We start from the raw sequence: 25618 nt of genomic DNA on the forward strand, positions 1-25618 counted from the left end.
TTTCTGTCCCCTCTGAGTGTACAGCGATATGCATACACAGGCAGCCTCGAAAAGTAACTCTTGGTACCAAAGTGCTTTTATCCTGAGATATGAACCAAGGATTTGAGAGATTATCACGGCTAAACCATTCGAGGCCCTGTAACAGACGAGCAAATGTTTGGTAACGGCAGGCCTCTCACCAGGACCACATTTGTTCTGAAGCTAGCAAAGTGCTGGCGTGTTGAATGATGCTGGTTCCACGTCAGAGAGATATGGACGACGCGACCTGGTAAACTACGGCCTTTAAGACGGACCTTCGCAGTCAGGAGAGCCGTTTTCACGAGCTGTGCAGTCGACGCCGTTTGGGAGAGAAACTTTTCCGACGATGGCTCGTTTCCCAAAACTCGACTTTTGATTTCGAGCTCAGGGAAAATGTTTTGTTGGACACAGCTGCCGGACAGCAGTGGCAACATTTACCACACGATGGTCCACTCATGGAGTGATGGTGCTTGTAGTGGTCTAAAGCTTATGGCCAGTAGGACGTGGGTTGAGCCTTAACACATAGCGTGCTTGGGTGAAAGACATTCACGGGAAGGGAGGCGTTTGTAAATGATTGAGGGACAGGCTCGGTCAGACGAAATCTGCTGTTCCAGGCAGACATCGTTTCCCCCTCCCCTATCAGAAAACTTCCTACCACCAGCTCCCCCGCACCAATGCCGAGAAGCATGTCTGCCTTTGACGGCATCGATTTTGTTTTTCCCACCAGCCACTCTCTGGTCCACCCCATCCTTCAACATCTACAGATATAAAACACGTGCAATGAGCAGCTCGGCCTTGCCATCATTCTTTAGTCTTGGTCAACCTTAATCTTTGAAAACAAATGTATGATTAGGTTTGCAAACCCTCAAACTGAGGGTAAGCGAGGGTTTCTAAGATGGCAAGACAAATATCGACGAAGACAACCTCATGCAGAAAACAAGGGGCTGTTCCGAAGGCAACTGTGACTCAAGAGGAAGCTTAAAAACAAAACAAACAACAAAACCATTTTAAATGATTGTTTTGCACGTCTGATGCAACGTCACCGCCATCACTGCGCTGGTCAGAGTGATGGTAAAATCCTACCTGAGACTGACCCGAGAAGAACCTTTCAACATGAGACCCGAAATATTGTGCTGTGGATGCCATTTCTCAAGGGGAAAAAAAATACAGTGGGGGGAAAAAGAATTAGAAGCTAAAAACACACATGCTCTGGCTGTCACTTGATCCTACAATGGTTTACCTCCCTCTCAGTCCTGGCGAGAGATGCTCTATGGCGATATCCAGCGATACTGCTCCCTTCCCCCACGGAACAAAAAGGCAAACCGACGGGCCAGCAGAAGGAGGTGCGAGACGAGTTACATTCACATTCTCATTTCGGATGAGAAAAAACTGGATGCTGCCTACAGTGCTGGTATTCAACGTCTTTGCATGACCTCAACGAGCTTGGAAGCGGTTGCAGACATCTCTCGAAACACACAAGCCGAGATATGGCGTTGTCCACAGTGAAACTCTCCTCTCTTCATTTCTACGCAAGCCTATCGGATGACGGCTAGATCATCTCCGTCGTGGCGCACACTCCAACTACTCCCTCTCATTTGATGTCACTTCCCCTTCTGATGCTCTCACGTCAGCACGCAATACGAAAACGTATCGAGAAAAGAAACGACGCAATTTTCACACGAAAGTTCTGTGGATAATAGAGAGGAAGAAATGCACATCGAGACTATTAAAACAGCCGACCATAGTCACGGCGCGTTCCGCTGTGATGGGTTGAATGCCGATTTTGACGAGTTTGGCTCAAAATGCCAGTTGGAAGACGAGGCTTCCTGCTAACATGACCGGCGAGGTTTTCCACAAAAATATCAACCAAGCATGTAACAATATTCTCCACAACACCTTTGGTAAGGTGCTCCAAGGTTATAAATGCAGTCGGATTGTTTGAAAATAAAGGAGATATTCAACTATGTGATCTGATGAGTCACTGAGGAAACTGTAGGGCCCGTACACGTCATCCCGTTTCTCTCACCAAGTTCTGGGATCGTTTGCAGATCACATAGCGAGACACGTACCATAACGAGTGGGGACCTTATTGAGACCCTTTGGCTTTTGAGAAACCATGCTCTTCGTGATGACCTCAGGTTGTAGAGATGCTGATCGGATTGTTGCTTTAAACTGCAATAAAAAAAATAACTGATTGGCACCAGCCACGGTCAGCCATCTTACAGTGGGAATCCCCACCCTGCTGGTAAAAGGCCTGCCAACGAGTGGACAAGTGCACAAGGTGCTCTTGCAGAGCAACGAAAGCAGCAACTATGGATGTGTTACCGGGGAATTCAGTGATTGGTTACCTAACGCGCTCCTGCTTGTGCAAGAGTGGAGCAGGCCGACACGCCAACACAGAACAAATGTCTAAAAACAAAACCAAATAACCTGTTGCAACTAAAGCTAATAGCTTGAGTCTGAACACACACCGTCTCTCAAATCCCACTCTTCCATCACTCTGCCTTCCTGTTGTGTTCTAGCTGTGAGCAGGATAATAATATATCTGGATTTTAAATACACACAAAGCCATTACAGGCGAGGGAAACACCACAAAGGAAAAAAAAAACAACAAAAAAATAATAGTATACACAGAGCAGGGAGAGATGGAAAACACTCTAATGGAGAAAAAAAAGAAAAAGGAGACAACCAGGAAACAACTCAAGCTTACACTTATACAGAGGCTCTGGAGGTTATTATGGTGAAGGAGAGAGCTCTGAATACTTGTGGGCCACAAGACCGGACCGGACAAGACCAGACCAGGCCAGACCAGACCAAGCAAAACCATTGTTGACCCTTTTCAAGCAGACTGATTAAAATCCGACTCATCCCCGTTGTCAGATCACAAACCCACAGTTTTGACTTGCTAAATATAGTTCTGGTATCTAATGTTGAGGGTGAAGCAAAAATAAACAAAAACCCACAGGGGATCAGTTGGTCAATGGTATAATGTCATCATGTGCTAAAATCCCTGTGAAAGAAATAAAAAATGAAAATAAAAATCTAGTCACTCCAAATAAATGTAATCTACAAACGGTTGTAGGATCTACTTTCCACTTTCTGCTCTTTTCTGATTTTGGTCTCTTTCACAGGTCTAACCTCACCCGAGATTGGCTGATGTGGCCTGGTTTGGTCTGAACGGATTTTTTTTTTTTTTTTTTTTGGCTGTGATGTGACGGGTTCGCAGTCTCTGGTCTACATGCCCATGCTGAAGGCGTGCAGCTCACGGTGGAAGTGCTGGGTGGGTTCAGACAAAACCAGGCTGGAATCCAGGCAGGGGTGCCAGACGCGGCCGAGGCCCAGCGAAACCTCCTTCACCAAGTTGTGGACCGGGTCGCCCTCCATGTACAGCGACTGGTCCGGGTCAAAGTCGATGCTCTCCTCGGAGACGGTCAGGACACGGAGGCTGGAGCCACGCAGTCGAGAGATAGCCACCAAGTTATGGGACCAGACAGTATAACCTGTGGAGAGACAGAATTCAGACAGGAAATCAGTTTTCCCAAACCGGGGAGATGACCTGCATATTTTAGATATCTGGCTGCATCAACCCACGTGAATCATTTAACCATGTCTTCACCAAACTCCCCCGAAAGCTCAATAAAGAGGCTCTTAAATATTCAAGACAGGGGCTTTCCACAACCATGGATAGATACACCTGGCCTACAGTATGTGGTCATAGTATTGAGAGAAACAGCACAACACACAGATACAGACACATGCATATTGGTAATTAAATGGATTTTCTCTCTGATATATGCTAATCTTCTGGGGAGGAAGAATCTTTTGGTTGAAGAACATACAGGTTTTATTGCTCTAATCTCTTGTATGCACCATCATCTAGTTGTATTAACACAGGTCCTCCAGATCATGATGCAACTGTGATCAAAATTGAAAACAACAAAAAAAACCATCAAGCTTAACTCACCGTGTATCACCAGTACAGCCAGCTGAGTGCATCTCCATGCCAACAGAACAAGCGGGTCCTCGTTGCGATTGACATTGAGGTCGGGGAAGTCCGGGCCGTCCTTCAGGAGCAGGAAGTGGGTCAGCGTTTTGTTGTACTGCTGAGAGATGAGCTCCAGTGTGGCGTCGGTCACAAGTGTGCTGTAGCTGTCGAGATGAAGACGCTCCAGGGGGAGGCTCGGCTTGAGGAGCCTGAGGAGCTCCGAGCTGTCCACCTCCAGGGCCATGATGTATACGCGCAGGTTGGCACTCACACGCACCTGAGGAGGATTCGGGAAACTTGACTTTTGGAGAGGAGGGGGAAAATCTATTTGAAAGGTAACTACAACATGTATTCAAGTAACATTCACAAATATTCAAACAATTAACATTAAAACAAAAGCATTCCAACGACCATTTGTCAGCAAACCGAGCTGACAACAAAGACAATCACAGCTTGTTAGTTTACCAGGGCCTTCCAGTCATCCTCTGTAGCCGTCCCATCTAAAGCTTTGAACTCCAGCGCAGCACCGTTGAGCAGCAGGGAGAGGCGGTGCAGCGGCGTTCGGCGTGGAGAAGCCAGCAGGCCACACAACTCAGACGTCAAGTCAGAGAAATCCAGAGCCAGAGAATGCAGGTTGGAGAGACGATCCAACTCTGATGGCGAGACGAGGGGGCCTGGTGGGGGGGGGGGCAGAGTCAGCAGAGTCAGCTTACTGAGGATTCTTAATCAGTCAATACATGACGTAGTAGCGAAATACCAACCCAGCTGGTGGTCCAGTAAACTGAGGTGTTGCAGACTCTCAGCGGAAGGGTTTGACAGGCAGGCTAAAGAACAAGGAGTGACCAGTCCCAGCATAAAACTACAGGAGAACCACTTGAGCTGCCTGCTGTTAGACAGCAGCTCCATGAACAGCTGCTGGATTCTGTTGAGAGCAGAGAGGAATGGCAAATACACTTTAAGTATCATATAGCCAATACAAAGTCCATACAAATATAATAATAATTTCACTTCACAAAATGATTCGCATACATCACAGCATGTATACACGGTCTCCAAGCCATGCTGGACCGTGCAATAGCAATGATCCATATACCATCACGAAACACATGATTTTTATCTTCTCTACGGTTCCTTGAAATTGAAACTCTTGACATTTATCAATTACTTCATTAGGTTCGTGTGCTCATTAAAAGGGATGGGTGAACAGACCCATCACAAGACAGGCCAAGGGAAAATGATCTGCAGCCATGTAAAGCTCGCAGCACTGAGGGAGAGAGGCGATTTGTTTTTGTGTGTGAATCTAAAACAAGGCAGGGCGATTCCCTCGCACTGTTATCACCAGGATCCCTTGAGAATGGCGAGAAATATTGCTTACAGTATGATGAAACATGATGACTCATAACTGCTGCACTGTGCTACGCGTCATATGATGGGGATTCTTGCCACGACACATTCCTATCATCCATCATCCACATCCAGACTTTCACAAGCAACGTGTACCACCACAATGCATTAACGCTGAAATTGTCTGGTACTCCTTTATTGTACATTTAGATAGCGGTACAAAGGACGGCTGTTCTATACCTCCACACCTGAAGAATAAGTGCTCCGCTCTGTTTTTTTTGGGGACATAAATGGTCAAGCAATGACTAGAAGCATCGCACCATTTCCAATAGTATTATGCTGTAAATAGTGTTGATTCATGCCCACATGCAGCAGCAAACATCAAAGTTTGCAGATGAGTCATAGTATTTTGCTGCATCTGTGCTCCAGTACTCTATGAAAAGTGTGCAATTTACAATGCAAGCGGCCACAATCTGGTCGTTTTATATAACCACTCTTGCTACAAGGAAAATAAACACGAACTAAATACATGATTGGATGTTGAAGCTTACTCATTGATCTTTTTGTCCCCCTGGTGGATTTGGTGCAGGTTGGAGCTGTCTAATAGTCCCTCTTGCTGGAGAATAAAGGTGTCCCCATAGAGACTCAGCTTCTGCAGGTTTCTAGAGGGTCAGAGAGAAAGAGAGCCACGTTAGTAACGAACAAAAGTGATTCAATGAAGACGCCCCCGTGACGGTAAAACAAGAGCTATGACATTTCCCATCTATAGCATTCCTAAATCACCTGTATACTATCTCTGCCTCTCATCTCAACAGAGTTAACACCTTTCACAACACTGTTATTATCTGATGGGTGTGCAACACGTCCTGTGAACGCTCATTTATGCCATTAATGCAGCAGGGTTTATCGCTATTTTAACCCCAAACAGAGGTGACAGCCAACTGTAAGTGTTGGGATACCTCGTTTGAACCATTTAGAAAATGTGATCAACTACTGAGGAAGCCATTCTGAGCCATCTAATTTGGTCCCGGTTCTGTTCATTGCCAATTTGCCTTCTACTGTGTACAGAATTATGACAGCTATGCACTTTGCTGCACCGCCATCTCAAGCTCTTTATATCCGGGCACCTAAAATAGAACGGCAGCAGAGGATCAAGCAGCGGACCGTATGCCAAAAGTTGATGTAGTCAAGGTGAGCACAGAGGTCACTGTACACCCAGTCCAAGACGTTTGTGTGTGTATAGATATATATATATGAATATTCCCAAGATAACTGGGCATTAGCCTAATTTGTTTCATGGATCTAATATCTATTATTGTCCATGTCTAATACATCACCAGCAACGACTGTAAAATATAACACAATATACCTTTTTAACAAAAGTCATATTTATTCACTCACCAATATCGCCAAATACCAAAAACCCTTTCTAAGAGACACATTGTAGTTGTGGATCACAAAATGTATTGTTCTTAATAGGTAACTGGAGATGGTAACAAGTAAACACCCGAGAAACATGCTATGTTAATGTCAAGGTAACTGTATTTTATAATCATACCAACAGTCGCTTATGTCCACGAGCTTTATCTTTATTGCAGAAAACAAATTTAATGTTTTGATTTTTATTATTCTTATATATATTTTGTCCAAATAAGAGTCTTGTAAATTGGAAGATTGTCTCAATCGATCCTGCAGTATGGTATGTGGAAAGTTCCTCCAAACAAAACTCAACTAAATTTAGGGCATCATTAGCGGAAGCAGTAGGAAAAGATCAACTGCACATATGGTACAGTGTCACACGAGACAGAACTACCGACCAGGTAGTGTGCTTACATTTAATACAACCACTTCCTGTATAGAAGAGGAGCGTTGCATGTCGTTATTTTTTTCTGTCCTTCGCTGAAAGAAAACCAACTTTTCATGATTTATTTCATGACCTCAAATAAGATAAAGCAACTGCAAAACTCAGTTTTTACAAGTAGAGGTTCTCCATTGCTCACGAATGTGGAAGTAGTGCATGTAAAATTGCTGCTGTGACTACTTATTACAAAATTAATGTGACGTCTGATATAAAGTGAAAATTGTGGCATTGCCAATACAATTTGTTCCACATTCCATTTCTGGAATATGTCTTTTAATCAGAACTCCTTCATCTGCGTCACCAGTCTCCTCCTTGTGCACAAAGGCATGGATCAGAGTTTGTGTGTGGGTAAGCACAAAATATCCTGTCAAGTTTGCGTTTATGAAATCTGAAAAGACAAATCGCAGACACTAACTGTTTCACATGTTCTCCGTCTTTGAATTTGATTGAATGGAAGTACACATCTGTTTAGCGACACAATTATATAGGGGCTGCAGGTCATTGTAATTTGCACCACAAACATGTCTAGTATTTACACCTTCCTTCCGCTCGCTTCTGGGATTTAGACATAGATCCCTCACAACCAAGGTCAAGATGAGGCGAAAGGATTAAAAAAAAAAATCGTCGAAGGTCATGTTGATAGCGAGCAGAGGATCAGCAGCAAAACCCGGCTCCGTAATGATAAGTTACTGTGATCAAGGAAAACAAGAATTCATGGCTCTTACCAACCAAATGGACTGAAACCATGTACAGTTACAACCACTTGTGGCTCTATTATGGCTATAGCAAACATTGTAATTGACAATTTAAGTTGTTACGTTAAGTTCAAGATTTAGATGTTAGCCTGAAGCATAAATGCATCAACCAATTGACAGCAAATAAGTTTTTGTTTAATCACAAATTGGATAGAAATACCATATCCATATAAAACAGTTTAGGTTTGTCCAATTTTGTCATGATGTGCAGCCTGGATGGAAGATATTTGAACAGTAGAATTGAGGCGACAGAAGGGGATTCAATAGAACTGAGACAGGAACACTCTCAATGAGAGGTATTACAATACAACAAAGCAATGCAGAGAATGGAGAAAACTGTAGAAGGTGAAACTTGCAGACCCAATGATCACCGTTCCTCGTTATTTTTACCAAACAGCAGCTCCATCAGCACACATTACCCAAGTAGTCATATTTAATGCATGCCGCTCATGTATCATACAGCGTGCAAAAGCGTGCCGGGGCTAAATATACCTCCACATAAACTGTATACGTGTGTCAGTGCTGATATCAGCAGGTCAGGGCCCCAAACAAAAGCGCTATGTCGCCCGCAGCAGCGCTGCATTGTATCAGCTGGCATGGACGGTGTAATGTAACATGGAAAATAGAGGGCGGCAACAAAAGAAAACGCCGACCAGCCGTTTGTTTGGCTTGACCCCGAAGATCGCCTTGAGCAAACATCGCCGAGGTGTCACGACAAAAAAGACAAAAAATAAATAAATAAAATTAACGATGCACTTTTAAAATAAATGAAGATGGACACACGCGACTGGCTTCGCCGCAAAGACGCGACACGATTACGTAACTCCTAATGCTTGGTTTGTTTGTAGCTAACTAAGCTAGCTCGCTGCGACGCACCACGCAAAGGCGAAACAACCAGCAACAAGGGAGCGCGTCACGCAGACTCGGGGAACTAAATAATAACAACAACAACAACAACAACAAAACACGCACGAGACGCGAAGAAGTTGGTGGAATTCTCGCTACCTGTTGTTTTTGATGCTGGAGAACACGCACAACACCCGGTCCAAGTAGGTGGCCATGGCGTCCCTCCATCGCTCCGAAAGCTGCGGGTCGCCGTCGGTGCCGGGAGGCTGATCCATCCTGGCGGACGACGGGTCGCTGTTCAAGGTGCCGAGGTTTCCCTCCACTGGCGCGAGTTCCAGTTGCAACTCCCGCACGAACGAGCCAAACTTCCGCATGAGGAACTCCAGCTTCGGGGTCTCGTCGGAGCTGGAGCCGCCGCCTATCCGCAGTTTGAGCTCGGCCCACAGCGCGGGGTAGAACAGGCACTCCCTCCACCGCGAGCACACGGCCGAGGCCCGCAGCTTGTCTCGGTCGGACAGAAAGGAGAAAATGTGGACGATAAGCTCGCTGGGCAAAGCCATGGCTCCGACACCCGCGCACAGAGCCATGGCGAGCTAAATAAAGCCGCTGTCGGGACACCAACCAGGCGTCAAATAAAAGCCAAACTGTTGTAAAAGTGGATGCTGCGGCGGTGAGTGTCGACGGCGCTTCCTCCACTCAGTGAAAACAAACGGTTTTTTTTTTTTTAGGCTTGCCTTCAATACTATTGGGATGAACCACTGCCAAGGAACATGGGGGTATGATTGTAACAATTTCCATGTGCATCACAAAATAATCACTGGTAAGATATTGGTTACTAGTTAATATGATTTTAACACTAATTTTATATCTAAATATAATGACATTGTTCTAATATCCCTCTCATATTGTCTGCTCTTTCGGCCTCTCGAGTGAATGGTTTCGTCCGGAGCGGCCGTTATTTTTGCCATACAGGAGTACATCGCGGGAGGGCGCTGTTTGGCGCATGGGGAGAAGTACTGGAGCCAACACGTGATTTTTTTTTTTATTATTTATTTTGGAGCTGGTACTGTATGCGGACACACCCCCTTCACATCATACCCCGACCTGTTGAGAGATTATACATTCAAACACAAGCCGTTTGTCTGGATCTATGCACGTGTGTCTATGTTTTTCTTTTCATTTGTGTATGTATGCGCATGCATACAACACATACACCATCTGTAGAGATGTTTGCAAATATTTTCCTTTTGTTGCCATTTATCTGAGATTTTATGTATGTTGTTTAAAAGGTGCTGTGTAAACAAACATTGATTGTTACTACTCTAACAACGAACAGAAATGACCTCTGCAGGGGAGGGCAGTAGAAATATGGAATTAAAACGTGAAATCAAATATGTGCGTTTGATTAAAATGAAATTATGAAATAGGTTACCAAATCTGCAACAGGATCAGTGTCTTTGCTTTTAATATGAATGGTTTAAAAACTAACCTTTATTGCTAAAGAATATCAACAGATGTTAATGAAATGTAATTTACTATGTCATACCACAAAAAGTCCTAAATTCAACCAGTTTTAAGATATGGCAAATCTTCTTCAGTCTTATTTTTATGTGTTGTCTTCAGTTTGCCGATGACGTTCACAATGATGTTGTGGTGGTGGTGGATGCTAGGGTGAAGACTTAGGCTAGTGTATCTCCCACTGAAAAAAACAAAACAAAACACAATAACAACACAAAACTTTTAATTTTGCAGAGGTCAAATGTTAAACTTTGTTTCTAAGAAATCTTATGGGTGAGTTTCACAGCACCTGAGACTGAAATATGTCTCCATGGCGACGGATAACCTTCAATTTCTTATATCAGTCTTATATCTGATGTGAGTTATATAAAATGTAAAATGGATATTTGAATGAGTTCATATTTCAATACGACCACTGAATCTCTGACCTTAAACATTTGATATGTTGTCTATGCACTATTTTGAATATTTTTTCCTTAGAAAAATAACTACAATAATGTATATTTTTCAGGAAGCTTTATCATTTAACAACAACAACAACAACAACCACAACAACAACAACAACAACATTAAGTAAGTTTTATTCCTTTATTGTAACAACATTTTGGAATTGGAAAAATATAACAAACAGTTTGAAAGTCCAGTCATTGGATGTCTTTAATGACCACTGCACTCAGTATAGATACACAATTCACTTTTGCATTGAGGATGAAGTCCATTGGCACTATTTCTCTTTGAGAGCAGCATCACCCAGTGGACAACAGTGGTAACAACAACACAATAACGCTAGTGAAATCTTTGTTACTCCTGAGACAGAACAACAACAAAAAAAAGTGACATTCCCAACATCAACAAAAATGAGGACACACACTTGTTTGAATGTCGAGCAGCTGCTGCAGCAGTCAGCAGTAAACAAATTGAAGCTGTTTTTCTCTTCTCGACTGCAGTCTCTCCTCAGTCTGTACTCTGAGATAAAACCTGTGTTCTGAAAGAAGAAGATCCTGAAGAAAACATTCGCAGCTGTAAGCAGGTGAAGGACAAACTCCAACACAACACCCCAGATGATGATGCTGTTTTCAATCACATCATCAGTTCCCCACTCACTGGGCTGGAAGAGATTGTACAGGATTGTTCTTTTTGTGTCTGCTCATTGTCATTCAGCTTTTATGCGACCAGGTTTATTTTTCACATAGCTTTGGGCAATTTCTGTCAATCATTCAATTTTTTGGGTGAAATATTTTGTCATCATGACTTTATAAAATATTTTGTCAATGCCTCTGGTGTCAATCATGTTATACTCAACCAAGCTGCATCTGCTCATTAGTTCTTGACATATCCTCCTCAGAAAATAAAAAAATATTTTTTTTAATAGAAAACTGCACTATACAGTACTTCAGAAATGATTCCTACCTCTACTATATAGACTCATATTTCTGCTGCAATTGCTGTTGCTAATCTTTATGCTGGTAGTAGTTTTGTACATCTAAAGACTGACATATTTAACAATTTACTTGCAAAAAAACCCCCAAAAACTCAAGATCAGTCAAATTGGATGGAGAGTGTCTGTAAACAGCAACCGTTAAGTCTTGCCACAGATTCACAAGGAGATTTAGTCAGGACTTTGATTAGGCCCTTCTAAACACATGGGTGTGCTTTGATAGAAACCAATTCTATTAGTCATTCTACTTGTGTAAAATGAACCTCTCCTCTACAACTCTGAGCCTTTTACAGCTTCTAACAGGTTCCTTACGGCCTTGTCCTGTATTGGACTCCTTCCGTCCTCCCGTCAACGGATCTGAGTCTGCATCCCTGCTCAAGACAAGCATCCAAGAGCATGATGCTGCCACCACCGTGTTCCAATGTGAGGATGGTGTGTTCAGGATGATTATTTCTCTTCAAACAAAACCTGGAAGCCCAGAAACGACAGAATATCCAGTAAACTAAGCAAACGGACTCAAGAAGACCCAATTCTAGTGCTCTTTCAGAAAAGGTATACTGTGCTATATAAAATGCCATTATGAGTTCCCCATTTATGAAATAGATTCAACACAACCTCCAGTTATTTAGGCTGAAAATAATTGAAGGAGCATTTTATCTATAGTCATGATCTGACCTATGTTATGAAGATATAATACAGCAGAATCAATGAGTATTTGGAACAATCTTTCATCAGTCATAACTAAATGACCTATGATTACCGAGCAATAATAATAACAAAGGGGTAAAAATGGGAATAAATGTTCTTAGAAAGAAAATTCTACAACATGTTAATCCAATACATTGAGGAAGACATTAACAGGAATTATACTTTTGTCATATATTCTTTTTTTCTTTTTTTTTTGAAGTGGGCCTTACAATGTGAACACAGTTGGATATGGATGTTACAATCCCATTCTTCCTGGCTGATCCTGTAAAGGTCTGTCAGATTGAGGCAGAAACGTTTGCGACCCGCCGCCCTCAGGTAACTCCACAGTTGCTCCAACATGTTTTTCAGATCTCCCGGGTACCTTAGCAACTGTCAGACAGTCCTGAAGCCACAGTCATTTCCTGACTGCGTGCCATGCATGCCGAAAAGTGAACCATCACCTCAGTAAGAGGTCGCTGCACCCTGGAGCACATTTTCTTCTAGATCCATGAGCCACTCTCTATATTTAGCTGCCATGTTTTTCCACTCACGTCTGCAGGTGCGCACACGTGCACGAGCATTGCTGTAGATTCCAAAAAATACTCTTTTATTTTTTACCCGTCTTTCACCTGACATGTGTAAATCTAATTTTCACAGCCTCACAGCAGCCTTAGACCCCCTTTGATATCTATTGCCCCCTAAAAAAATGGCCTTTTGACGTGATTCCCACAGCCACAAGAGGTCACTCTAAATGTCATGGCTGCCCTTCTGTCGCCCATATCCATGGCAGCAATGGCAATTCAGTTGGCTCACCTGATTAAATTGCACCGCAGTGTTCACAACGAATACAATTTGACTAAGATTCTCCTTGTGATTTTCTGAGATCACATTTTTTTTCTCGAGTGCCTTAGCATTCCTACTCGAGTGTCCTCGAGCGTGACACTTAATCCCACTCGCTGGCTGATCCTGAACCCAGTACCAGAGGGCAAAATACACTTTCATACCCCCCCCCCCCCCCCCCCCCCCCCAAAAAAAAAAAAATAAAAAAAAATTAGAGTACATCACATCAGATGAGGCATGATGATCCTGAATACCAATGTGCCGGCGCGACGTGCCACGACTGCCAATCTCCACCAGCCAATTGTGAGCTAATCTGCTTTATTCACACCTGCACACTCCGATGGCAGCTGCTCGGGCTCTCATGTTGATACCATAATGATGCTTCAGGCCTCACTCTGTAATGATGAGTGCTTTCCCCACATGATGGATTTGTGTCTGTTAAAAATGAAAAGACAGGGGGTGTACATAGCAATTTTGATTACAGCCAAGTGGAAGTGGTGAAAATGGAGTGACGGCGGAGGCCTGTTGCAGCCTGCTAATCAATGACATCCTCGCAGACTTTATCTCAGCACCCCTGATTGCGTGCAGATGTGTGGATGTCGCCTTCTGAATACTCATCAATGCACTAAGCTTTTGCAAGACAGACTGTTCTGTCTGCGCGCTGCAGTGTTCTGCCTCTGGGAGTTACCATTACAACACAAGAGAGCGTGGATGTGTTTGAAATAAACCTCACATAAAATAGGTAAATTAAGCAGAAAGAATTTATGCTGAACTAACGATGATGCACAACTATTATAAAGAGAATAATAGTCAGTTCTAGTATGGTCAATGAATTCAGTAAGCTCCAGGCCTGTGGGGAAATAGTCAATCATGAGACCCTTTTAGTGCTGAATCACCTCAGTCTCTGGACTCCGCAGGTCCACTATGCACCACGAGGTGTCAGAAGAGATCCACGTTTCTTGTGACGCACAGGCGTTCCAACGTGAAGTGAAAAGGTTGGGAAGATGTTGGGGAAGAGATACAAATCAACCCTGCATACGATCTCAATACAGATCAAAATTACTCCAAAGGGTAATGACCTTACCATAAATAGTTCCTGGTGTATAATAAAGACCCTTCATGGAAAATGGATTAGTTACACTGTGAGTTGAGCTGAAAGAAAGCAGCACCAAACGAACATTTATGTTGCATCTTTCACACAGGTGAGTGCAATTCAAAATGATTATTGACACAATGACAACAGGACAACACGTGTAAGGACAAAAGTACCTCCAACAAATGGAAAACAATAATGAACAGAACGGTAAAGTTTTCAGACTTGCCTCTTGGTTGTACATTGAACAAGGGCGCTTGATTCACTTGAGTGCCTTATAAAAGCTATCCTGTATGTATTTAATTAAATAGAGCTGCATTGAAAGTGGACGTAGGACAAAAATATCCTTAAAATAAATATTCAACTGACAGAGACAAGATGTACCTTGTTGAAAACCAGAACAAAATTCATTAAAAACAAGAATATTAAATGAGATAAGAAAAATAAAATACAAATTTTGTCACCAGAAGAGGGTACTAAATCATCCAATTCAGGAAAACAAACTATTTTAAAGGAAATATAAAGTATATATAATCTATATATTGAAAGTAGTAGTAAAAGTAATAAAATCTAATCTTTGTAATGGCTTTGGAGGGAGCACAGCAAATATATCCGGAGACGTTCGTCTGGGACAAAAATGCTGCTTCCTGGTGTGGATGTGAGTTTCAGGGGTAAATCCTTTCTTTTGCTGACTTTCAACTTGTTCACAGCCTCAACCTTTCCACCCGTTTGTGTCTCCGCCATGCCTGTTTTTCTGACACTGTCTTAATGTTCATTTCCTGTTGCTGATTGTGTGCTAATATAAGCATCAACTGGTGCACTTACTGCATATGCATTAATGACAAAATGTATACACTCACATCACCAATTTAAATACATTCAAATACAGTCTGGGTTTAAGCCAAAAGAAAATTATTGCACCCTAAGATGGAGAGGGTAGAATGTTTAAGATGTGCTGTGTACCATCACAGTGGGAAAAAATTAGACTGCTATACACAATAAACACAAGACAAATAATAATCAGCTGAAGTATTGTTTGTTTTTGAGAAATAAAATTGCAGTCTTTTGTCTCGTTAGAGCATAGATGGCAAAAATACATGACTGAATAATGATTTATAAAAAACAAACAAACATTTGGTTCATTAAAAAAAAGAATTCGTCATTTGAGTATGTTACCATCATATTGAATCACTTTATCTCTTTGGTTGCTTTTTCAATGCCATTCCAAGACGTGAGATTGCTTGCGTAAAGTACTTTGAGTTGCATGATATCTGTATAAGAATATAGAAAGAAAGGTTTGATTGGTTTGTTGACTGATTGACAAGAAGCTGCAGAGAAGTGTACTTATTTTCATTCAAATAAAAACGTATTTGAATTCAGGAAGGAGATCAGTCAGCTCAAGAGAAAACATTTTACATCATAACAAACATTCTTGTAATCCCAAGGAAAGTCTTACATAGCGTAATATATGCCCTTTTGAGTGTGAGAGTAAATCGACAATACGTCGTTTTAGCACAAGGATGTGTTAGAAAACACCTAAGAAAGGCCACAAGATGTCATGAACCCAAATAAAGAACCTAGAAATTGATTAGCTAGATGAGTTAAATTAGCCTTAGTTGTGCTTTGCTGAATCCCAAACTACAGCTTGGACTTAATAATATCTCTAATCTTCATTAAAAACAAAAAAGACAAATATACAACAGGATCAACTGATCAGTCTGACATCATTAGGAAATCACTGACATTATATTGCCCTAACCTTTACGAGATTAATCATTAAAATAGCTGATTGTAGATGACTCGACGAAGGAAAACGCTTATTTTGTGCAGCCCTGATGCTTTCATCTCCTTCCCAGGCCCTCACAGTATCACATTATTTTGAAATGGGACCATGGCGATAAAGGCTATGAGTGTCTATTGAGTCCTTCTGTGTTCAACGTATTATCCGTGAGGAGTGATTTGCAAAATTGCTTTAACCACTCTTGGCGGCATAGCATTGCTGTAGTGATATGATTCGCAATACATGTGGGGATTTACTTGCCAGGAGCAGAGAGATGTGTTAAATGGGTGTGCGTGTCTGTGGTGGGTGGCATGAGACGCTGTTACTGAGACGCTGTGCTGAGGATGTGGGCTGTCTCCAACACCCCCCTGAAAGAAAAAAAAGAAAAACATTCACCGTGGGATTTGTCTTAAATCAGAACATCTTGTTTTCAACCCAAAAGTATTGATGCTTGTCAAGTAGACATTAATAAACTCGGAGCTAAAAACTTGGCATTTCAAGGATGTTAAATATTGGATAAGAAAAAGTTAATCAGTTCACTTTTAAATGACTGTTGAGTAAAAACTAGACATTGGGGTTGAAGATGATATTACAAATCTGAAGAGATGGAGGCTGAACTCAGACACAGATATTCTATTTTTCAATCACCATAAAAAAAAAGAAAAGATATTACATAGACAGTTAAACGAGCAATACTGAGTATTCTTTTGGCAGTGTCTATGCCTTCCAGTTGATGGCTGTAGCTGAGTGGCCCTTTTGAAGAAAAACATTCCAGATGATTAACAGTACAAAATGAACCACATTAACTACTGTTGAGATGAAGTTAAAAAAAAAAAAAAAAGCATATGAATACTGCTAATATATACCTATACTGACCAATCCTTCCTCTTTTCTCACTTTATCCAAGTTAGTTTTGTGTCATCTGGAGCAAATCCGCAAACATTGAGTGAAGGGCAATACTTATCCTGGAGAGGTCATCAGTTCTACATAGATAATCATCCCATAATCACCGCGAAATCAATCTTGTAAGGATGGTTCTGACTGAGAATAGTGATGCAAAAGCTCAAGTTCTTGCTTTGAGAAATGCAACCTCATTTGAAAAGATGCACAAAGGTAAGGTTTGATGTCGAAATACAATGTGTGCTTGTTAAGTACCAAACAATATATATACATGATGCTACAAAAAGCCCACACATACACAAAGTACAACCTCAAAAACTCTTCCTAATACCACTTCAGCCTAGTTTACTCAATACAACCCTGTGCTGTGCATAGGATAGTCGTGGGCAGGCTTTTTTTTTTGTGGCGCAGCACAGATGGGACACTTCAGCTGCTTTGGATATTTTTATTTATTTTTTGCTGCTCTGCAACAAAAGCGCACCCGGATGTAAAATCTCAAACTAATTTATTTTATGAGAACATACAGTTTCTCCACTCAGTGTCAACAAAGACACGAAGCAATACAAACAACCGAGAGAACGTCGCCCACGTCCTGGTTTTTCAGGCTTCAGGCAGGAGATGTTGGTTGCTTTTTGAATTTCAAAATGGGAGAACGACACAGTTCAAGCTGAATGTGTAAAAGGTTTTCCGAGTTTGAGGAGTAACGGTTAAAGATAGGCATTTTTGTTATTTGAAGAGTCCTGTTTTGCTAATTTTCACAGGTTTTTGTTGTCGCCATACTTTACCACTCTTTCCATTTCCATCTTTGAAAAATTGCTTATTTATGTTATTGGCCATTTAAGAAGCACTTTACATTGTCCATTGAAGAAAATATTTCAAATATCAGTTCCTTCAAGGTCCTTTTTACTAACGCATGCAGTCTTGTCATTGGCCTTTGCCGGGATATACAGCACTGGATGATCTTGATTTGATCCTACTCTTGTCACTTATCCTGAACATTGCACCTTGAATATGTGGCCACTTACAGGAATATGCTGAGAGCTGATGCCATCTTGCGCAAACTTCATTAATAGTCAACATTGAGCCTTTGCTCACTAAGTATTAAACTAATTTGGACCTATTCATAATGAACTCTGGGCTGGTATTTCCAATTGCTCACTTGTAATTTATGCCAAACAATCTCTAAAAAGGAGACGTTGACCTTTAATATTGAATTTGTGTAGCCTTAGTTTGCACCAAATCACAGGAACGTATTCTCCTGCTACTTGTGGAAAAGACTCAAGATGATATATTTTGATATATATTATGACAAGCAAGTAAACCGTTTGTCTTCACAGTGTAAGGAGCAGAAAGATGGATTAATATAAAAGTTTGCAAGAGTTTGACCCGAGTGCTCAGACTGGTTCGGTAAGAAATCAATCATCTGTGGGGGGTTCCTAGTCTGCATTGGTCCAAAGAAGAAAACGCATACAGCAAAAGTTTATTGTCTCACTTGTGGCTCCATCCAGTCACGCTTTCATTCAAAACTTTACCTCACGTCGTCCAATTTAACCCGTCTCTTTCTTTAACATTGCACCACAGGTCATCTGCTGAAAAGAATCTTAATGATATAGAATAAAACAAATGGAAAAGTACTACTGTGCTGATACATTTTCATCACTAATACATAAATCTCACGTGAGCAACAATCCGTTCACCTCATTCCTTACATGCTTGACCCATTTTTGTACCACAAGTGTCCTGAAATCTGATAATTATACATCATCTTAGAATTATTTTTGCAGGTAAAAGCTGTGGTTTACTTACATTTTCATTAGACATAAAAAAAACCCAGCTGTTTTATTGTTTTTCCTTGATGGTGGCATGGTGCTGACATGAGGTAACCAAACACTGCTCAAGCTATAAACTTGAAGAAAAAAAAATTCTTCAATATGATCCAATTTAAGATGATTTATACTGTAATAGATGATATCTTCACATCAGCTTACAATTGTATATCTGCACTCACTCTGAACTCATCTAAATATGATGCATTAGGTATCTCTGTTAAAAGTGCCTGTTGTGTGTATTGCTATATAAATAAAGTTCAATTGAATTGGATTGAATTGAATTAAACATAGTAGACTACACTAACTATCACTAGTTGGGCCTAGTACTGTTACTAGTGTGAAGCAGTTGTTCTATTGCTGCGCTGAATAGTCGAACTAGTGAGGACAAGGATCTTACTAGTTCATGGACCTTACACTGGATATCAACAATATATAAAAAAATCGCTCAAACGACTTTGCATATAAATGTACTGAAATGTTCTGGACCTGTGGAACAGATACATCCTATCCTCTCTGTTGCGCTATCAAAATAAAAGTCTCTCAATGAAATATAAATTTTTTTTTTTAGATATATTTTTATGTTGTAGAAAAGCCATGGTTTCCAGTATTGGGGGGAACATACCCCACCTTCCCCCAGTGGTTCCTACACCAGCACATAAACCGTCCCTTAGGATATGAGGGTCGCCACAGTGAAGGTGACCTCTTCCAGTTGCTCCCTCATTGTAAATGTAAATGACAGGGTGGATCAGTTAAATGTAAATTAGGTTTCCATTAATGTAGTGTTTCAGTTTTGTTCAAGCAATTCATGTGCATATCATTGCTGCCATTATATCACAGTGCGATCATTATTATTGTGTAGCGTTTTGCCGTTTGCTAGTTTTCCATGTTTTCCATGTTTAATAGTCTCCAAGTGCAGACAGAACACCATAAATAGGTGGCAACATAATAGAATGAAGCTTTCAAGTTGCAGTGAAATTCAATTGTATGAATCGGGCACAAGTAAACTTGCTGGTTTTCTACTGACGCTTTTATATTGTGTAAACATTTTATTGCAAGGTGAATCCAAATTAAAATGGAGAGAACAGTCACACACACCATATTACAGCCCATTTACTGTATTGTCGATGGCATTATGTAAGAAACTGTTTTAACAGTTTCACTTTAAAAATATTGTGGTGTTTCGAGGAAAATACAATAAAAACTGGGGTAAAGTTTGCCTTCGGCAAACAGCTACATCTAAACTCCAGTGATCTGTTTTAGCTATTTTTATATCTTGTGCTTCATTGTAATGAATCACATGGGGACATGGGAAGAAATGAATGTATATTCTCTGCGTGTGAGATCTCTATGAATGTAGCAAGGACTAGAATGCAAGGTAGATGCTGTAAATGGATCATACGGAGATTTCATATGTGATTTTCGACCTGCGAGTCTCTGATGTTTGAGAAGAATCGTCTATTAAAGTTTGCGAGGCTGTGACAGAAGTGAAGATTCCAATAACAAGCCAGAAGTTCCTGAGTTCTTGTTCTACACGACTGTCAGCAACTGGCAAGAGCTGATAAATTCCATTCTGTCATGCAGTCTGCTTAGAGCACAGCATCACGTCACTTCTGATAAGGTCATCATCCTGGTGTCAAATTACAGATTATGAGCTGTAATTGTTGGCGTATCTGACCTGCAACATGTTCAGGCTCACGAGGGTTTGGGTTTTGGATGTAGAGTGTAATGACATACAATTTAAACTATTAGCAATTTAGCAAATTCAACTAAAGCAAGTGACCATATTTGGTAAGTTGTGAATCTCCTTATGATTTCTTCTAAACTAACTACGGTAAATTGAAAGAAATACTACAGTGTATGGAAAATTATACTTGTGATTGTTGAGGTAGGTCATATTTGTGTACTTCTAAGATTGTTAAAAGTGCAGTTTGCAGCCAGCCTTAAGGGATGTCTGAGTTTCTCGGGTCTATAAAAAAATGACGGAGCGTGGAAGCTCGCAGCAGGACACACACTGCACAAAGACTATTATTTTCCTCAGAAAGATAACTCTTGCACTAAAAGATTTAACGGTGCAGGTTAGATGCGTGCAGTGTTAGTGGGAGGTAATCGACACTGTAACAGCAGGAGATTATAAATGTTGAAAGATTTTGTTATTAAAACGGTAAAACTCTTTTTGTTTGTTCTGTGCAGTCCAGTGAAAACAGTGTTTGTGATATCGAGGTAGAACTGCGCCGGTAAAGCTGAGATGTGGCAGCTTTTCACCAGGTGGAACATTCTTGCGCTTCAGGTTTTTCTTTGAAGGGCCCTGATGATGGGACGGAAGAGGAACCTTTTTACTCTGCTCGGTGTTGGATAAACACAACTCTTGCTCCAGTAATCTGTGGCAGGTGAAGCCCGTCGCAGAGTGCTGAGAGTGTCTCCGAATCGGGAGTGGAAAATGGAGAGATGCAAACATGAAAGTGATTATTTATGAGCAATGTAATATCGTGGCGTGCTTTACTGCGGTGGATACGGAATCTAATTGACGGAGCAAGCGGGAAAAGGAGAGACAGGGATGAAATATTTTTTTGGCCAAAGAAGCTGCAAATTCAAGCCAAGAGTGTAAAATGTGACTGTAATGTATTCAAAGCCACATGTGTAAAATACCATGCATTTATGTGACATGTATGCTCAATAGCTTCTCATTATCAAATATGATATTGACCTTCACGGTTTGCAGGGGGTCATAAATCTTCCAAGCCAATAAACAGCGGAGAGAGTGCGCATACATGTCTATGGGTGTACGTCAGCAGGTTCATATTTCATATAAATGTGCCACAAATCGATTTTAATCTCATCAAAAAGGATGAGTGGTAAATGGTGCTACCGGCAGGCCTGTTTGAAGAGCCTGCCACTTTATTCACACACTTATGATCATTTGCCAAAATGCATCCCTATATAAGTAAAATTATGGTCACTAGTGTTCTCTAAATACTTTTACTAATCACATGTTTAATAAGTCCACTATTCACCATGAGAGAAAATAAGAAATAACATGCCAAAGCTCCTCTTGCATTCCTTTTGATTTTGCTCTTGCACGACAGTTTAAATAAATAATGTAAGTTCATTCATAGTGGTAAAATGAAACTCGTGAGGATGAACTGTAAAATAAAACTGGTGCTTTCAACATAGCTGAAACTACATATTGTATTGGGATAGCCATTTTTTCCCCCTTATCAATTGTGGCTGGCTTCTGAGTGACTGCATTTTTGCATAGACGGCTTTAACCATCATTAACAGACAGGGACATTCATATGCAAACAGAGAATAGTGCTTATTATTTAAATTCTTGCCGAATTTTTTGATCCACTGTAATTTGGCCCGGTGGTTCAAACCGATGTCTTCTGTGGGGGTGACTAACTTTAAATCTAACAGTATTTCAGCATTTATAGTTGGACTCTAACTGGGCTGACAGGCGTCTTCTTGGCAAAAGTGATTTATTTTCTATAGTCCATTAACGCCCAGAGAACTGCACCCTCCACAGTCAATACAGGTTGTAATCGACAATCCCTGGTCAGGGGTTGGGATGAAGGTGTCAGGGTCTGAGGCAGAGGATGTTGAAGCGTCACTTTTTCACGGAACAAATGGTGCTTGTCATCTAGATCACCTCGCTCTTTGCACAGCCTGGGCTTGTTTTGATTTTTACTTACTGTGGAGGATTTTGCAAGGCCATGTCTTATGATGTGATTATAAAGTGTTATAATAAGGGTTGTAGAGGTTTTAATTTTAATAAAAAAAATTTTTTCATGGTCCACTCAATAAGGCCTTTTTTACATTGGTGCAACATGCCTTGTTTTTGACTGAACAGTATAGAGTTTCCAGAGACAGCGGCCCATCCTCTGGGGAACATATACATATATAAAGCTGTACCTCAGGCCAAGGCTAATGTATTGACTAGAATTTCCACCTCCAGTGTTCCATGCACCTTCTCGAGATTATAGTTAAAATAAATCTCTCTCCCAGAATACTCCCAGAATGCTTATGGCGCAATTACAGGCACCAAGCTGAGTCCCGCACACTCTACTGCAGCTCACAAATTACATGTGTTGCACTACCTTGTTAAAGGAAGCATCTCTCCTCATTTTCTCCTTGAAACTAGTGGTTTGTGTATTCTCCCTTCCAGGAAACCGTGTCTCTCGCTTTCTCTCTCTCACTGTTGGAACATCAAGCACACCGGTGTGTAGGCGTTCAGGCGATCTCTTCCATTCATCATGCAGTAGTTGGGTCTCGGCGATATGTGAGCAAGGAGAGTGAATCCATTCATTAAGGTAACAGCAACCTGAGATCAACACAAGGGAACACAGGGGAGTATCGAGGGTATTTTTTTTTTAACATTGGCGAGAGGAAATGTTATGTAAATAAGGCAGAAACATGCTGAGAATGTGGGTGTGCAAAAACAAATGTTTCTGTTACTCTCAGCATCTATTTTATGTTGTAATTGAACTTAGAAGACCCCATTTAAATGTTTACAAATTGTTTTTTTTTTTTTTTTTAACCAAATCAAGCTTTCATTTTGCTCCAAGAAGAGTGAAATACACTGGCGGGATACATATGATTTTTTTTCCTGTCAATGTTGTCGGACTTTTATCATCATGGTGTTGGATTTGAAATTTCTTGGTTTGTCAGTGGAATATCTTTGGAAAACCCTAAGGTTATTATTATTGTTTTTTCAAATTTTGCAAAAATGAGGACAAGAGCAAAAGAATGATCTGATTACACTGTAGTGGTTTAAGATCAATATTAATTCAAGGCAGCAGATGAAATGCCTCAAGGTGACTATGCAGGACTTTAAATTGAAATAAATTAAAGTGAGTATACAGATGTAATGAGCTCACTTGTATCAGTATGACTGCAGCTAATCTAAATCTAACAACCACTCATTGCTTCATATAATTACTCCACCCTGTGGACATTTCTGCTGCTGCAGCTTTATGGTTTTTTTTTTTGACCCTGAGAGGAGTGTTTCTCAGTTGACACATTACCTAAACATTAGCACAGCCTCCACCTGCATAGTAAAGTACTAAACATGTACTAAACATGTTATCACCAACTCGCAAATGTGCAAATCGTTAAGTAGCACACTTTATTTGTGTCTTGGTGCCACCGGCAATGTAAATGTTTATGACGCAGATCTGCTTGTTATACAGGCTGCAGCAAAATTTATGGCATCATAAAATCAATCTAAATGAGAAATGACAGGGGGGGGGGTAAAATAAGCCGTAAAAGAGCAGATGTTTTTACTCAACAAAGATAAAAGGTATGCCCTGTGGGACGTCTTTCAGCTAATACTAACATTTAGGTTGCCTGATTAGTGTTGCTGTTACCTGATCACTTGTGAAGCAACATTTTATATTTGACACATTTTTTTTAATTTTTTTGTTCATGCAAGGTCTGAAAATCAGGACTGAAAGTCCACTGAAATGGCGTTCTTTGGTGTTTGACCTGTTTTCTTTTTCTTCTCACCACAGCAGCCCTAAATCAGTACTTTTCTTGATTTAAAAACAAATAAACAAACAAACGGCCAAGACTTGCTTGAGTTGCCTGCTGCCTCTTGAAAGACAAATTCTGGATTCTCTTTAATTGTGAGTGGAACCCAGTGAACTCTGCACACAGGAGTCAGAGTTATTCAAAATGGAAACGATCACACAGGTTGTTTTGAGAAGGACTCAACCTGTCCAATCCTCTTGGAGATTTCATGTATGGCATTAATGTTGGTTTTACGTTCGTAGCCGTTGATGCATATGAAGCACAACATTTGAACATTCTCATCAAAGAAAATATCACATGAAGAAAAAGGTTACATTTATCTGTTCAACTGTCAGTTGTGAGAAATGTCCCTTGCTTCCAATAAATGATTTTCTTGCTCTAGTGGTCATGTAAACACGCTGTGGTTGTATTATATGTCACAACTGGGAAATTCAAATGCAGAGTAATCGCTCTGTGAATAGCGGAGCGTTTCCACATGAAAGAAGTTCGCAATGTTTTATAACTACTGTTTACACACACATTGGCTGTTTTATTATGTACACCGACTCAGTCACGACTCAGCTGCTTACCAGCCAATCAACAGCAGCTCAATGTATTTGGGTGTGTCGACACACCGATGATGACCAGTGGAGATTGTGATTTAAGTGATTTTAAGTTATGCATTTTTTGGTGGCTGAGGTCAGAAGACAACGGGCAGACAGGTTTGAAATCATAGAAAGGCCAAATGACCACTCATTATAACCAAGGTATGCAGAAGACCATCTCGGAGCACATCACACGTAGAAGATGATGGGATTCAGCAGCAGAGGATCAACCTGGGCGATTCCCCAGTCAGCTCAGAAAAGGTAAGCCTACTGCTCACAAAATTGGAAAGGAGAAGATTAGAAAAGAAGAAAAAAAACATTGCCTGGTTTGATGAGTCTCGATTTCTATTGTGACATTCAGATAATATGCTTCTCACGAAGCTCAAATAATTTGGACTGGACTTAAAAGGCCTCCATAGTCACCAGTTCTCAATCTTATAGAGCTGGTAAAATTATCACGTTCACTTTCGGCCTTGCATTTTTCTGTGAACAAAATATTTACAGTTAATTCAACATGTCAACCTGCTCTCTGCTTCATTTCCGCTTCACGGTGCTAGTACTACTGCCGCGGCGCACTCGAGTATGCATTAGAAGACAAAGGATGGAACTGTGTT

General features: G+C 40.9%; 1 protein-coding gene across 1 annotated transcript; it reads right to left on the reverse strand.

Annotated features, from left to right (window-relative positions):
* Positions 1-2857: 2857 nt before the first annotated feature.
* On the reverse strand, positions 2858-9396 carry fbxo33 (F-box protein 33; the record flags this gene model as incomplete). The annotated part of the gene is made up of 6 exons (XM_080513240.1): positions 2858-3518; positions 3983-4280; positions 4469-4677; positions 4765-4925; positions 5899-6009; positions 8969-9396. 6 exons carry the CDS (start codon positions 9394-9396, stop codon positions 3253-3255), a joined length of 1473 nt encoding a protein of 490 aa, XP_080369366.1. The 3' UTR covers positions 2858-3252.
* Between the last annotated feature and the right edge of the window lie 16222 nt (positions 9397-25618).

Source organism: Blennius ocellaris (assembly GCF_963422515.1).
Source record: "Blennius ocellaris genome assembly, chromosome: 17".
Taxonomy (NCBI): Eukaryota; Metazoa; Chordata; class Actinopteri; order Blenniiformes; family Blenniidae; genus Blennius; species Blennius ocellaris.